At 39.7% G+C, this 14,891-nt stretch overlaps 1 protein-coding gene across 1 annotated transcript in view; it reads left to right on the top strand.

Annotated features, from left to right (window-relative positions):
• The window catches only part of LOC126195737 (uncharacterized), a 238,177-nt gene extending 225,088 nt beyond the window's left edge, over positions 1-13,089 (top strand). Inside the window, exons 11-13 of the mRNA XM_049934364.1 lie at positions 7,756-7,886; positions 12,729-12,991; positions 13,083-13,089. Of these exons, the coding sequence (XP_049790321.1) occupies positions 7,756-7,886; positions 12,729-12,991; positions 13,083-13,089 (401 nt within the window). The remainder of the gene's footprint in view (positions 1-7,755; positions 7,887-12,728; positions 12,992-13,082) is intronic.
• Positions 13,090-14,891: the final 1,802 nt, after the last annotated feature.

Below are 14,891 nucleotides of genomic sequence, written 5' to 3'. Positions count from 1 at the left end.
ACAGTTGGTCATGGGAATTAGGAAGGAGGTTGCTGGTTGGAATTCATTGGGCATTGGGAAAGATAGTGTTCAGTAGCAGTAGGGCCATTGGCATTAGGGGTGATAGCGTAGAGCGAGGTGTCATCAATGGTGATGAGCAGGGCACCGTGTGATAAAGGAACAGGAACTGTGGAGAGTCAGTGGAAGAAATTGTTGGTATCTTTTATATAGGAAGGTAGGTTCCAGGTAATAGGCTGTAGGTGTTGGTCTATGAGAGCAAAGATTCTCTCATTGGAGGCACAGTAACTGGTCACAGTGGGGCATCTTGGATGGTTGAGTTTATAGACTTCAGGCAGCATTAAGAAGATAGGAGTGTGGGAAGTGGTAGAGGGGAGGAGAGAGATGAACTCCAGGGAGAGGTTCTGAGATATGCCTAAGGATTTGAGGAGAGATGGGAGACGCTGCTGGATTTTTGGAATGGGGTCAATGTGTCTAGGTTAGTAAGTGGATTTATCTGACAGGTGGTGGAGTCCTTATGCCAGGTAATCCTTGCGGTTCTAAACATCAGTGGTGGAGCCTTTGTTTGCAGGTAGGGTTCTAAGGTTGAGATCAGTTTTTTGGTGGTGGACTGTGGACATAAGGTTAGTTTGCATGTTGAGGGATTTGGCAAATGATGGTGAGGCAATATTCAAGGTTAAGAAATTCTGGAAAATTAACAGGGGTGGTTTTGGGGCAGTGGGATTGGCTCATGGTTGGATGGAGGAGTGAACTGTGTCAGGCAGGGTTCAATATTGGTCTTTGGTTGAGTCTGATTGGTAGGGTTGGTGGCGAAAAAGTATTTCCACTGTAGGTACTGGAAGATGGAGAGAAGGTATTAAACAAGTTCTGCATGATTAAATTTGGGAGTAGGACAAAAAGTGAGGCCTTTGGAAAAGGACTGATATTTCTTTGGGGCTTAGGCTTTTGGAGGAAATGTTCATGACTGTGCTTCATGTCTGTTTAGGTTCTGGATTCTGTGTGGTGGTGGTAGGGAGTTTTGGAGGGTGGAGTAAATGTAGTAGGTCAGTGAGACAGGGTTCACCAGCTATGAGAAAGCGTTGGGGGGGTTTTGAGGTTGTTGTACATGTGGTGGACAGTGGCTCACAAAGGTGGGAGTAGGGAGTGAGCAGGGTGGAGAGTTTTTTTAGGTGGCATTGTGCATGTTGCTCTATTTCCTGGAGGACAAGAGTTTCAATGTGTTATGGGTTCCAGAATTTGGGATTGCATAGCAGTAGAATTTTATGGATGGAGAGAAGGTATTACAAGGAAGTTGGGACTTGATTAATATGATTTTGCAGGACTATGTTGGTGAGGGCCAAGGAGTCGCAGAATCTGAACAGATGGAGGTCATTGTGGAAGGAAGAGTGGCAGCCAAAGATGGGTAATTCAATGATAAGACCATTTGGGGGGATTCAATGAGCCAAGCAACAATGCAGGTACAGTATGTGAGACTGGATTCTTGCCTTGCCTTGCCTCACCATCATTCCCCAAATACCTCAACATGCAGACTACGAGGTGGAATCCAAAATTTTCGGGATTGGTGCTGCCATCTGGAATGAAGGAGTAGTAGATCTTTTCACCACTAGGTGGCAAGAGCTGCATATCTGATGAGTCAGTGTGCGGAGTGGCATCGTTGAACATGATGCTCACACTGGCAGGCCCGTCAGCCACACAATACTAGATACCATGGGATTTATGCAGAAAGAATTCAACGCAACCAACCAAAAAGTGAATTCCACATACTACTGTGACATTTTGTGATGGCTCTGTGAAAACATGCTTCAACAACGGCCCAAACTTTGGCTTCAAGGGAACTGGCTGCTGCATCATGTCAACATGCCCTGTCACATGTCCTTGCTCACCAGGACCTTTTTGACAAAAAACAACATGGCGTTTGTACCCCACCCACCGTACTCACCAGATTTAGTACCTTGTGACTAAAACTCAAGTTGAAGGCCATCAGTTTGACACTCTAGAGAGGATTCAAGAAGCATTTCTGGCAGTGATAAACACCCTCAAGGAATAGGACTTCCATAAAATGTTTGACCAGTGGCAGAAGTGCTGGGACCAGTGTTTACATGTGGATGGGAACTACTTTGAGGGTGATGGTGATCATTAGTCCAAAGTAAGGTTTTCAACAGTCCTGAAGGTTTTGGATTTTTTTTGGTCATCGGTCTACTGACTGGTTTGATGCGGCCCACCACGAAATCCTTTCCTGTGCTAACCTCTTCATCTCAGAGTAGCACTTGCAACCTACGTCCTTAATTATTTGCTTGACGTATTCCAATCTCTGTCTTCCTCTACAGTTTTTGCCCTCTACAGCTCCCTCTAGTACCATGGAAGTCATTCCCTCATGTCTTAGCAGATGTCCTATCATCCTGTCCCTTCTCCGTATCAGTGTTTTCCACATATTCCTTTCCTCTCCAATTCTGCATAGAACCTCCTCATTCCTTACCTTGTCAGTCCACCTAATTTTCAACATTCGTCTATAGCACCACATCTCAAATGCTTCGATTCTCTTCTCTTCCAGTTTTCCCACAGTCCATGTTTCACTACCATACAATGCTGTACTCCAGACATACATCCTCAGAAATTTCTTCCTCAAATTAAGGCCGGTATTTGATATTAGTAGACTTCTCTTGGCCAGAAATGCCTTTTTTGCCATAGCGAGTCTGCTTTTGATGTCCTCCTTGCTCCGTCCATCATTGGTTATTTTACTGCCTAGGTAGCAGAATTCCTTGACTTCATTAACTTGTGACCATCAATCCTGATGTTAAGTTTCTCGCTGTTCTCATTTCTACTACTTCTCATTACCTTCGTCTTTCTCCGATTTACTCTCAAACCATACTGTGTACTCATTAGACAGTTCATTCCGTTCAGCAGATCATTTAATTCTTCTTCACTTTCACTCAGGATAGCAATGTCATCAGCGAATCTTATCATTGATATCCTTTCACCTTGTATTTTAATTCCACTCCTGAACCTTTCTTTTATTTCCATCATTGCTTCCTCGATGTACAGATTGAAGAGTAAGGGCGAAAGGCTACAACCTTGTCTCACACGCTTCTTAATACGAGCACTTCGTTCCTGATCGTCCACTCTTATTATTCCCTCTTGGTTGTTGTAGATATTGTATATGACCCGTCTCTCCCTATAGCTTACCCCTACTTTTTTCAGAATCTCAAACAGCTTGCACCATTTTACATTGTCGAACGCTTTTTCCAGGTCGACAAATCCTATGAAAGTGTCGTGATTTTTCTTTAGCCTTGCTTCCATTATTAGTCGTAATGTCAGAATTGCCTCTCTCGTCCCTTTACTTTTCCTAAAGCCAAACTGATCGTCACCGAGCGCATTCTCAATTTTCTCTTCCATTCTTCTGTATATTATTCTTGTAAGCAGCTTCGATGCATGAGCTGTTAAGCTGATTGTGCGATAATTCTCGCACTTGTCAGCTCTTGCCGTCTTCGGAATTGTGTGGATGATGCTTTTCCGAAAGTCAGATGGTATATCGCCAGACTCATATATTCTACACACCAATGTGAATAGTCGTTTTGTTGCCACTTCCCCCAATGATTTTAGAAATTCTGATGGAATGTTATCTATCCCTTCTGCCTTATATGACCGTAAGTCCTCCAAAGCTCTTTTAAATTCTGATTCTAATGCTGGATCCCCTATCTCTTCTAAATTGACTCCTGTTTCTTCTTCTATCACATCAGACAAATCTTCACCCTCATAGAGGCTTTCAATGTATTCTTTGCACCTATCTGCTCTCTCCTCTGCATTTAACAGTGGAATTCCCGTTGCACTCTTAATGCTACCACCGTTGCTTTTAATGTCACCAAAGGTTGTTTTGACTTTCCTGTATGCTGAGTCTGTCCTTCCGACAATCATATCTTTTTCGATGTCTTCACATTTTTCCTGCAGCCATTTCGTCTTAGCTTCCCTGCACTTCCTATTTATTTCATTCCACAGCAACTTGTATTTCTGTATTCCTGATTTTCCCAGAACATGTTTGTACTTCCTCCTTTCATCAATCAACTGAAGTATTTCTTCTGTTACCCATGGTTTCTTCGCAGCTACCTTCTTTGTACCTATGTTTTCCTTCCCAACTTCTGTGATGGTCCTTTTTAGAGATGTCCATTCCTCTTCAACTGTACTGCTTACTGCACTATTCCTTATTGCTGTATCTATAGCATTAGAGAACTTCAAACGTATCTCGTCATTCCTTAGTACTTCTGTATCCCAGTTCTTTGCGTATTGATTCTTCCTGACTAATGTCTTGAACTTCAGCCTACTCTTCATCACTACTATATTGTGATCTGAGTCTATATCTGCTCCTGGGTACGCCTTACAATCCAGTATCTGATTTCGGAATCTCTGCCTGACCATGATGTAATCTAATTGAAATCTTCCCGTATCTCCCGGCCTTTTCCAAGTATACCTCCTCCTCTTTTGATTCTTCAACAGTCTATTCGCTATTACTAGCTGAAACTTGTTACAGAACTCAATTAGTCTTTCTCCTCTTTCATTCCTTGTCCCAAGCCAATATTCTCCTGTAACCTTTTCTTCTACTCCTTCCCCTACAACTGCATTCCAGTCGCCCATGACTATTAGATTTTCGTCCCCCTTTACATACTGCATTACCCTTTCAATATCCTCATACACTTTCTCTATCTGTTCATCTTCAGCTTGCGACGTCGGCATGTATACCTGAACTATCGTTGTCGGTGTTGGTCTGCTGTTGATTCTGATTGGAACACCCTGGTCACTGAACTGTCCACAGTAACACACCCTCTGCCCTACCTTCCTATTCATAACGAATCCTACACCTGTTATACCATTTTCTGCTGCTGTTGATATTACCCGATTCTCATGTGACCAGAAATCCTTGTCTTCCTTCCACTTCACTTCACTGACCCCTACTATATCTAGATTGAGCCTCTGCATTTCCCTTTTCAGATTTTCTAGTTTCCCTACCACGTTCAAGCTTCTGACATTCCACACCCTGACTCGTAGAACGTTATCCTTTCATTGATTATTCAATCTTTTTCTCATGGTAACCCCCTTGGCAGATTTTGGATAGCACCTCATATTCTTACATCCACAGGAAGAACTGCAGTCCACCACCTAAAAACTGATTCTGAGCTTTAATCCAACCTGCAATCAGAGGCTACACCACTGTTGTTTTGAACCACAAGGATTACCTGACAAAAGGACTCTGCCAGTTGCCAGATACATCAACCTACAAACCTTGCCACAGTGACCCCATTCCCGAAATCCAACAGGATCTCCAGTGTCAAATCCTTAGGCCCATCCCAGAGCCCCTCCCCAGATTCCATCTCTCTCCTTGCCCCTACCACTCCCCACACTGCTACCTTATACATGCTTTCTAAAGTCTATAAACCCAACAGTTGGATGCCCCATTGTGGCTGGTTGTGGTGCCCCTTCTGAGAGAATCTCTGCTCTTGTAGACCAACCACCCATTCCTTACCAAGAAGTCCCTTCCATATAGCCTATCCACCCATGGCCACCGCATCTGTAGTGACAAGTAGTCCCTCTCAAAATATACCAATGGTCTCTCTGAGGCCTTGACAGACTGTAATTATCCAAACTTGTACAAAAACAAATCTCCCGTGCCTTATCTTTCCAGTCACCCACTACCTCCCAAAGTCTCACCATCTGACCACAGGAGAGCATTCCTCTCATAACTCAGTACCACCCAGGACTGGAGCAACTGATTTACATTCTCTGCCAGGGTTTTGACTACCTCTCATTGTGCCCTGAAGTGAGAAACGTCCTGCCCACTATCATTCCCACCTCTCCCACAGTGGTATTCCACTGTCCACCAAATCTACACAATATCCTCATTCATCCCTATATAAACCATGTTTCCAACCTCTTACCTCATGGTTATATCCCTGTAACAGACCTAGATGCAAGACCTAGCCATACATCTTCCCACCACCTCCTACTGGTCACAGACATCACCTATCCCATCAAAGACGGGGCTATCTGTGAAACTGGTCATGTGATGTACAAGTTAAGCTGCAACCACTGTGCTGCATTTTATGTGAGCACGGCAACCAAAAAGCTGCTGTCCATATGAATGGCCACTGACAAACAGTGTCCAAGAAACAACTGGACCACCCTGTTGCTGAGCATGCCACACAACACTACATTCTTCATTTCAGTGACTGCTCCACAGCCTGTGCCATATGGCCACCTACACCTACACCAGCTTTTCTGAATTGTGCTGGTGGAAAATCTCCCTGCAATACATCCTGCATTCCCATAACTCTCCTGGCCTCAACCTTTGTTAGTCAATGTCCTCGTCCATCTGGCCCTTTCTCTGTTCCCATTCCAGCAATACACAGCCCTCTGTTCCACCAATGCACCCTGACATTTTATTTCTCTCCTTTTTTGCTAGCCCCCCCCCCCTCTCTCCCCACCATCCATCTAATCTTCCAACTGCACCTAGCTGCCTCTATCTTGTCCTTGTATGCTTCCAAGCAACACCTCACCATCCACCACCCCTACGATGCTATCCGTCCTCCTCCCTGTCCCGGCCTCCTCCTTACCCATCCAGTTGCCACCTGCACTGCTATTGCTGCTGCTTATAGTCTGGCTTCAGCTGCCAGAGGCTGTAGTCATTTGTATGTGAGTTGTGTTTGCATGAGTATGTGTGTGTCTGTCATCTATTTATGACAATGGCCTTGTTGGCCAAAAGCTTATTTTGTGGCAGTTTTTTTGTTGTGCCTATCTGCGACTCAGCAGCTTCACTATGCCCTGGTGAGCAGCAACTATCCTCTTCATAAAACTGTTACACACTAGTGTTTGTTCAAGCTGAATGGATCCCACTTGTGGTTCCCTGATATTGAAGATATAGGATACTATGTTTTTTGGTGACTTGCTCAGTTTTAGAGTTATGAGAATTTAAAGCAAGTTGACAATGTTTGCACCTCTTTGAAATCTTATCAATATTCAACTGAATATTCATGCAGCCTATTTTTTGACATTAATTCATTATAGATAGTCTGAGGTTACCATTAGTATTGTCTACAAGGTCATTGATATACAACATGAACTGCAAGGGGGTGAAAATTCTTCCATGTAGCACACCTGATGCAACTTCTACATTCTTTTATGACTCTCCCTTCAAGATAATAAGCTGTGTTTTTCCTACCTAGAAATCCTCAATTCAGTCACACATTTCGCTTGATACCCCATTTGATCATAATTTCAACAATAAATGTAGATGTGCCACCAAGTCAAATGCATTTTGGAAGTTGAAGAACGTTGTATGTATCTGGCTGCCTTGTCCTATAGCTTTTAGGATGTTGTATGAGAAAAGTGTGAGTTGGGTGTAACATGACAGTTGGTTTCAGATTCCATGCTGGTTCACACAATACTTTCTTTATGTACTGTACATAACATTTTCTTTGTTAAAATAGAGCTCATCAGTGTAATTTTCCCATGACAGAAATTTGCCTGCCTCTGTTCCCAAAAACCTGTTACAGTCCACTTCTAACTCTGCATCCCCAATCCTAAAAATAAAATACTGAGTCAAAAAGGCAGAAGCATTAATTTCTCTGATCACTCCTAGAGCTTAGATCAGTGTTAAAAATTTATGTATATACTTCATTCTGTTAGATGTTTTGATTGCAGTTTAACATATTAATTGTTTGTATTTACAGTCATGTCAGATACAGAAAATTAACTTAGTTAATTTAATTGCAGATCCAGACAGGCCAGAACCTATTCCATATCTAAAATGTAAGGTGTTACTTTTATATCCTCAGGATTGTGATTCTTTCATGGCTACAATGAAAAGTCTGAAAGTTTTTTTGCAGAGTTTTAACTGCTTTGAGGTGAGTGATTTTTCCAGAACTCAAAAAATTTTATAAAACTAGAGTTTAATATTGCTTGTTCTAACTCACTTTGTGTTGGTGAAGTGATTTAGTTGTTCAGAGACAAATAATGATAGGAAAATGGAATTTCTTTTTAGTTTTCATCAGGGGGGGGGGGGGGGGGGTTCATTTTCCTGTGGTACATGAAATGATAGTATGCATCATCCATTACCACTTAACATGTTCTGATAGTTAACACTGACAAAGCAGTTTTGAAATATGAGACCAGAATTAGTCTTTTGTAGTTTGGATCCAATTTTGCAATAAATTGTGGAATGTTTTGAATTTCCACTATGAATAGTCCTCATGAATTAAAGTGGTTATGTTTTCAGTTCTCCTAGGGTAGTTAATAACTCAGTTCCCTGGATAGCATCCATAATACATTCAGATGTATTCTGTGTCTTTAATTTACATTCCATCTGTATCAGTTAAATTTGCATCTTTCGTCACCTTCATCAGCTATTTGACATCCAGTGTTGGATAACAACCTCTTCCACTCTTTTACTTGCATTGTAATAATCAGTTGTAAGCATCCATGTTGCTTCTGCACATTTTCTAATGTCAGCAGTGCACTTTCCATAAAACTGAAATTACTGTACACCATCTAAATAATAAAGAAGCCCAGAGGAAGCTACATGTGACTTTTGCTGGAACTGAAGGGCCACATGACTACAAGCCATAATACCTAGGAATCCCTCTGAACTGGACCTTGACATTTGCGATGGGGTGGAAAATAAATGCGGTTGAAGATTTCACATGAATGTGCATATACAAACGTTCATTAAAAAATGTTATTGCAAATTTTGGCTCTCACGTAAGTCTCAGGGGATGATTTTCACACTTGGTGCATTAGTACACTGTTCCACACCTGCACATTAGTTATAGTTTTTGAATTAATATTCATGAGTACAGTTTATGCTAGGGAACAAAAATTAGATGATTATTATAGCAAAATCATTTTTTCATGACGCAGTTCAAGCACTATTTATTGGTGTCGTCCTTTTCTTTCACGCAATGAAATTAGCACTGGTGGATAGTTTACAGTTTTACTTTAATAATAATTTGACTCCAAGCCCCCAATAGCAGTAATGTAGGCTGCTATAAACGAAAATTAATCAATCAATTTGAACAGAACCACAAGTCCCACTGTCCTCTTTGTTCTAACAGTTTTGGCACGAAACCACAGCTCACCACATGTTCACTTATGCTGATGTATACCTCATAATTCGTACTCACACAAATAATGATAGCACTTCCAGTTCACCAAATATATTCTTGCACACTTGCACTATTAAACAATACTCTTTGTCAAAATAAATCGGTGCGAAAAATTCTTACTCAAATGACCACATGGGCCACCCACAAGTGGGGCTCGCACATGCCACCCACTGGCCACATTACTGACTAACGACTGACCCCTGACCAAGATGGCTGCTCGCTTATATAGTCTCAGATGTCCATGCCCCTACCCCTTCCCCCTGGTTATGCAAGTACCAATCTCCCCATTTAAGGTTACAAATTTTTACACATACATCCCTCAACAGAAATAAGTACACCATCGGAACTGCACTAAAAAGTACATTTTATTTACCGTGTTACGTTAATTTCTAGGATTATTCTATCGCCCGTAAATCAAGTTTTAGTTTTTTGCACAATTTCACCACTTAGCACAAATTTGTTTGTTTACATCTGTGCTGCAAAGTTTTAACACAGAACTGCATATAGCACTGTTTGTAGACGTAATCAATACCAAGCTACACATTGCGCTGCTCAAAATCTTCATATCTGTAATAATTAATTAATTATGGGTGATAAATGTTAATAATAATTTGCAAACAATGAAAACTATTGCAAGTTAAGTGTATAGTATAACTTAACTAGTTTAAAATATGTGTGATGCCACCCAAAATATTATATAGTGCCGTTCTTTATGTCATGAATTTTCTATTGAATTTTATAAACAGTTTTCCATTTTAAAACACATGTGATGCGACCCAAAATATTATATAGTGCCGTTCTTTACATCATGAATTTTCTATTGAATTTTATAAGCAGTTTCCCATCTAACTTTGTTTATTGCTCTGTACAAGCTTAATTATTTATGAATCTTAACATATGACTATGGTACTCGATCTGCTATGATGAGACGTTTTTAATGAGTCCTCACTCATCCCTGTAAGCTGTTATTTACTATTTTTATTAATCTTTCAGTATTCATGATATTAATGAATTTTGAGGTCACTATAACTTTTGTGTCTCGTGACTTAAAATAAAGATCGATTTTTCAGAAGGTGCATATCGCTGACCACAATCCACTGCCGCACCACTCTTCTCAGTAAGTTACATAGTTTTCACGTAATGTGCGAAAAACCAAACAATGCCCCAAGCTGCGGGCCAAGTGGCCACCCGGCGACGGATGCATCCCACCAACCATTGCAAATCTCAAGCGAGTGCACCACGCACTTCCATGAATGGCGCACCATGCCGCGTGCTCGCTCTCCACAAAGATATCCTTGCATACTAGACCTATTCATCTAGTAACGTGGGTTTGTACTGTCACACATTGCAACAACAGTGCACAAGTTATCTAATAAACTTGGTTCAAGAGTGAATCCACTTCCAAGATTGCCAGAAGCAGTTGCATTGCATTTGCTCTTTTGTATTCAGCTGGTGGACATTTTGGTCCAGTGTGTAAAAACAGCACGCACACACAACAAAGATTGATGCATAGCTTTATAAAACCATGAGAGTGACCATTGATGAGTTACACCTATTCCCTTCCAGTGGTTACCTGTCCTAGCTAATATTGCTGGATGAGATCTAAGGAGGAAATCAAATTTTCTCAACAAGATTGTATCTCATAAAAACTCTTCCTTGTATGATACCCTGCAACATAACCAATAACTCATCTGAAAAGATATAAACCATCCTGGGTTTATTCAGAAAGTATCAGTTCTTTTCACATGAGCTCCAGGTGATAACAATGCTGGAATGAACATCCATCCAACAATGCTCATCTGGTTCAAGATCCAAGAAAGGAGGTACATAGATTCCTGTCACTATGCCAAACATGATCAAGGCTGAACAACATTGGGGCAGGTCAAGGGAGGTGTGGTTTCACCTTGAGGAACTGAAGTTTTCATTCATCTGTTGCCTGAAACCGCAAAATGGAGGACCAACAGTAGAATATATTGTTAAGGACTGAGTGCTGAGCAAGTTGTCACAATGGTTAGCAGACTTGTCGCATTTGGGAGGATGACAGTTCAAACCCATGTCCAGCCGTCTGATTTAGGTTTTCCATGATTTCCCTGAATTGATCCAGGCAAATTCTGGGATGTTTCCTTTGAAAGAGCATGGACAATTTCCTTCCCCATCCTTCCCTAATCTGTGCTTGTGCTCTGTCTCTAATGACCTCATTATCAACAGAATGTTAAACACTAATTTCCTTCTCGCCCCCCATATTGTTAAGAAGTGTCCACTTCGAACATTTGATGGTGATCAGAGTACTCTGCTCCAAGTGAATTCAAGTGCTGTCCATTGATTGTCACATTTTAATACTTCCATCTGATTGTACTTTTGCATACTTGTAAAACCATATGATAAATAAAATAATAACCTACCATTAAGTCATTTTCTCAGTTTTTTCTATACCTTGCAATTTCTTGGCTTATCTGTAATCCATTCATCTGACCAAATGTTAAATATTGTTAAATATTTAGCCTGTGAACATCCTGTTAACATTGAAAATTAAAAATGAACTGTATTGTTATGTCTGTATCATGTGAGTTTTCATACTTTTGTTGTGCTAATGCAATGTAATCTTTGGACAGGTAAAACTGAAAGTGTTTGCTGGTATATTATTGTGAATGTATAGCTGAGGAATCAAGCTTCCTAAATCTCTTGCAGTCTGTTTTCAATAAATATTCATAATACATCCAAAAACTTGAAAATGTCAGAAATGCCACATAAATCTTCAGGCATACAAATCTTCATGGTACAAATAGGAATGTTTCTCTGAAGTTGTAGAAAAAAAATCAATCTCACTCTTTGTTGATCAGCCCTCATAAATATATGTAATTTTATATTCTTATCTTTCAATAATTTCTAGAGTAAACCCATTTGCTCAGAAAAGATAACAAAAATAGGCAGGTCCTGTTACTCTTTTTGTCCCAAATGTGACATACTCACTCTTTCTCCTTTATTCTCTCCATTATTTTCATACTTTGAATGTATAAAAGGTGATGTTGTCAGTGTATGTATGCATTAGAGAGAGAGAATCTGAACTCAATATTTAAATTGTGTCTTGGTGCATGTAGTTAATGTGCTGGTATAATGTTGTTATGAAAGTAATTTTCTACAGTCTAAAAGGTGATAGATAATTGACAAAGGTCATTCTGTACTCATTTTCTCTTTTTAATAACAAGATATAAATGTACCAGTATGTGCATCCATATGCACAATGTGACTGGAGGATCATAAGCAAATGAAGACTAATATTTCATAACAAGTGTACAAAATCATTAACTCCCTAACATTGGACAAATATGAAGAAAGAAACAGTGACTGATTGCTACAAACTATTTTTCAGATTCATTCCATATCTCTTTTTTTCTGAAATAAATGCAACTGATTTACTATCATTATACTAGCAAAAGTAGCCAGACACATTTTCCAGAATCTACACTATGCTCTGTTTTCATTATTGCTTCCTTTTAGGAAGAATATTACAGATCCTAGACTTATTAAGGTTATGATATCATTCTTTGCATTATAAATATTATGAAATTAAATAATTTTTTCCAGGTATATGATTACTTTGATCCCAAGAGGTTTGGAGAAATAGCATGTGATCCACAGGGGTGGATCAGCAGCCTACTTTCACATAAAGATGTGAGGATAATTCTAGCAGAAACTGATACTGCTTTGCTCCATCAACTAGCTATTGCAAAGATATGTGTTGTTAACTATGTTTCACCTGTGCCATATAGCAATCTTTTTGCATATGGTTTACAAAATCTTCTGCAGAGTCTCAGACCACAGGAATATAGTCGTATTTTTTTGATACGGTAAGTAAGTACCAGTTGACACTTTTTTTCCTTTTTGGTGCATGTGTGATTCAGTTTTAAGTGTAATTTTTTTTACATCAATTTGTTGTAGATTATGATACAAGGGTTTATCAACAAAGACTGAGTCTGATTTTTTTCACAGATGTGTATTATTCCATTTCAATGTCTACATGTTCTATTTTGAAGTATTTCCCTCCTACTTCAATGCACTTTTTACAGTATACCTGACAGTCCTTGAATGCATAGTGCAGGCCATTCTATGTCAGCTCCTTGAAAATCACCTCTTTTTTCTTGAGCCCTGCTTCAGAGTTCTGGAATCAAATGTCCTGAAGCTTTGCCTTTAGTGATGGGAATAAAAAAATCACACAGGGCAAAATCAGGGCTAAAAGGTGGATGTGGCAGACAGATAATGTTGAATGAAGCCAGAAACTGCATGACGTGATTTGTCACCTGAGGGCATGCATTGTCATGATGAGTCACCACCCAGCCCAAGAATGTTCTGGTTGTTTATTGAAATGTGCTTCTCCAGTTTAGCCAATACTGGCATGTAGTATGCTGATGTAACAGTAATGTGAGGAGGAACTGCATGCTGGTAAATCATTCCATGTCACTCAAAAAATATGCTCACCATCACTTTCACCTTTTTTTGGTTTTGGAGAACCTGGAGATCTCCACACTGTGCTCACTATTTTTCCTTCAGGACCATAATAGTGTAACTGTGACTCATCAGCCATGATAACTGATTCCAGAAATGCGTCCCCTCCATCAGCAAAGAGTCATGATCATAAGAAATTCTCTACATTTCACTGAGGTTACATAATGTTATCCACCAATCCTCATAGACAATCAGAGCAACTGTGTTGATGCTGACTTCAGTCAGCAGAAGTTGAAACTCCAGGCTTATGTTGCTTAACACAGACAATTTGGCCTTTTTTGAAGCTCTGAACCACCTAAACACTGTTGCAGTACACTTGCTGCAAGTTTTTATAAGTTTCACTGGCTGTATGATTTATATGAACACAGAATTCTATTGTGCTGAACTCTTCCTGCAGCATCACCTCCACTGTTTGCTATGTGAAATGCAAAGAGCATCAACAAAATTGAGAATCACTGACCAATTGAGAGTACTCTCATGTATGGATATCACACATAAAAGCCAACTCTTTTCGGATATTCATGGTACAAATAGGAATGTTTCTCTGAAGTTGTAGGAAAAAATCAATCTCACTCTTTGTTGATCAGCCCTCATAAATATATGCAATTTTATATTCTTATCTTTCAATAATTTCTAGAGTAAACCCATTTGCTCAGAAAAGATAACAAAAATAGGCAGGTCCTGTTACTCTTTCTGTTCCAAATGTGACATACTCACTCAAAATAGTGACTTTGTTATGCATCTCGTGTATTACAAACACAAAAAAATTATTTACTAAATGTATTTGAAAAGTCATATTCTCACTTGTGTTAGGGGAAAAAACCCCTTGTGTGGCAAGTTATAAAATATGCAATCTGTTGCAAATATATAACAGAATTTCATCATTAGTAACAAATAATTGAAAAAAGTACAAACAAAAAACTGTGGTCTTCATTTGATAATTACAACAGTTAATTTCATGTAGAACACCACCAATTGCTCAGTGCAAGTGGTAAAAAATCTGGAAGATTCCATTTGCCTCACCATGTAAGTGAGGGGTTGATAACTTTGTAAGCCAGGCAAGTGTCATTATGTGCACAGTGTTAATGCATTTCCATTATAATGAAAAAATCCTAAGTTGGCACATATATCAACATCTGGCATGTGCCTTTCTTAACTTGTATATATATACATAGTTGTTTCTATTTTTGAGATGTGTTTTGTAACATGGAACCCTATTTTATATACTGTCAACTATCATTACAG

The sequence above is a fragment of the Schistocerca nitens genome, chromosome 7 (genome assembly GCF_023898315.1).
Source record: "Schistocerca nitens isolate TAMUIC-IGC-003100 chromosome 7, iqSchNite1.1, whole genome shotgun sequence".
In the NCBI taxonomy this organism is placed as follows: Eukaryota; Metazoa; Arthropoda; class Insecta; order Orthoptera; family Acrididae; genus Schistocerca; species Schistocerca nitens.
Note: the sequence above shows the minus strand (reverse complement) of the source record. Positions and strands in the feature narration are given on the sequence as shown.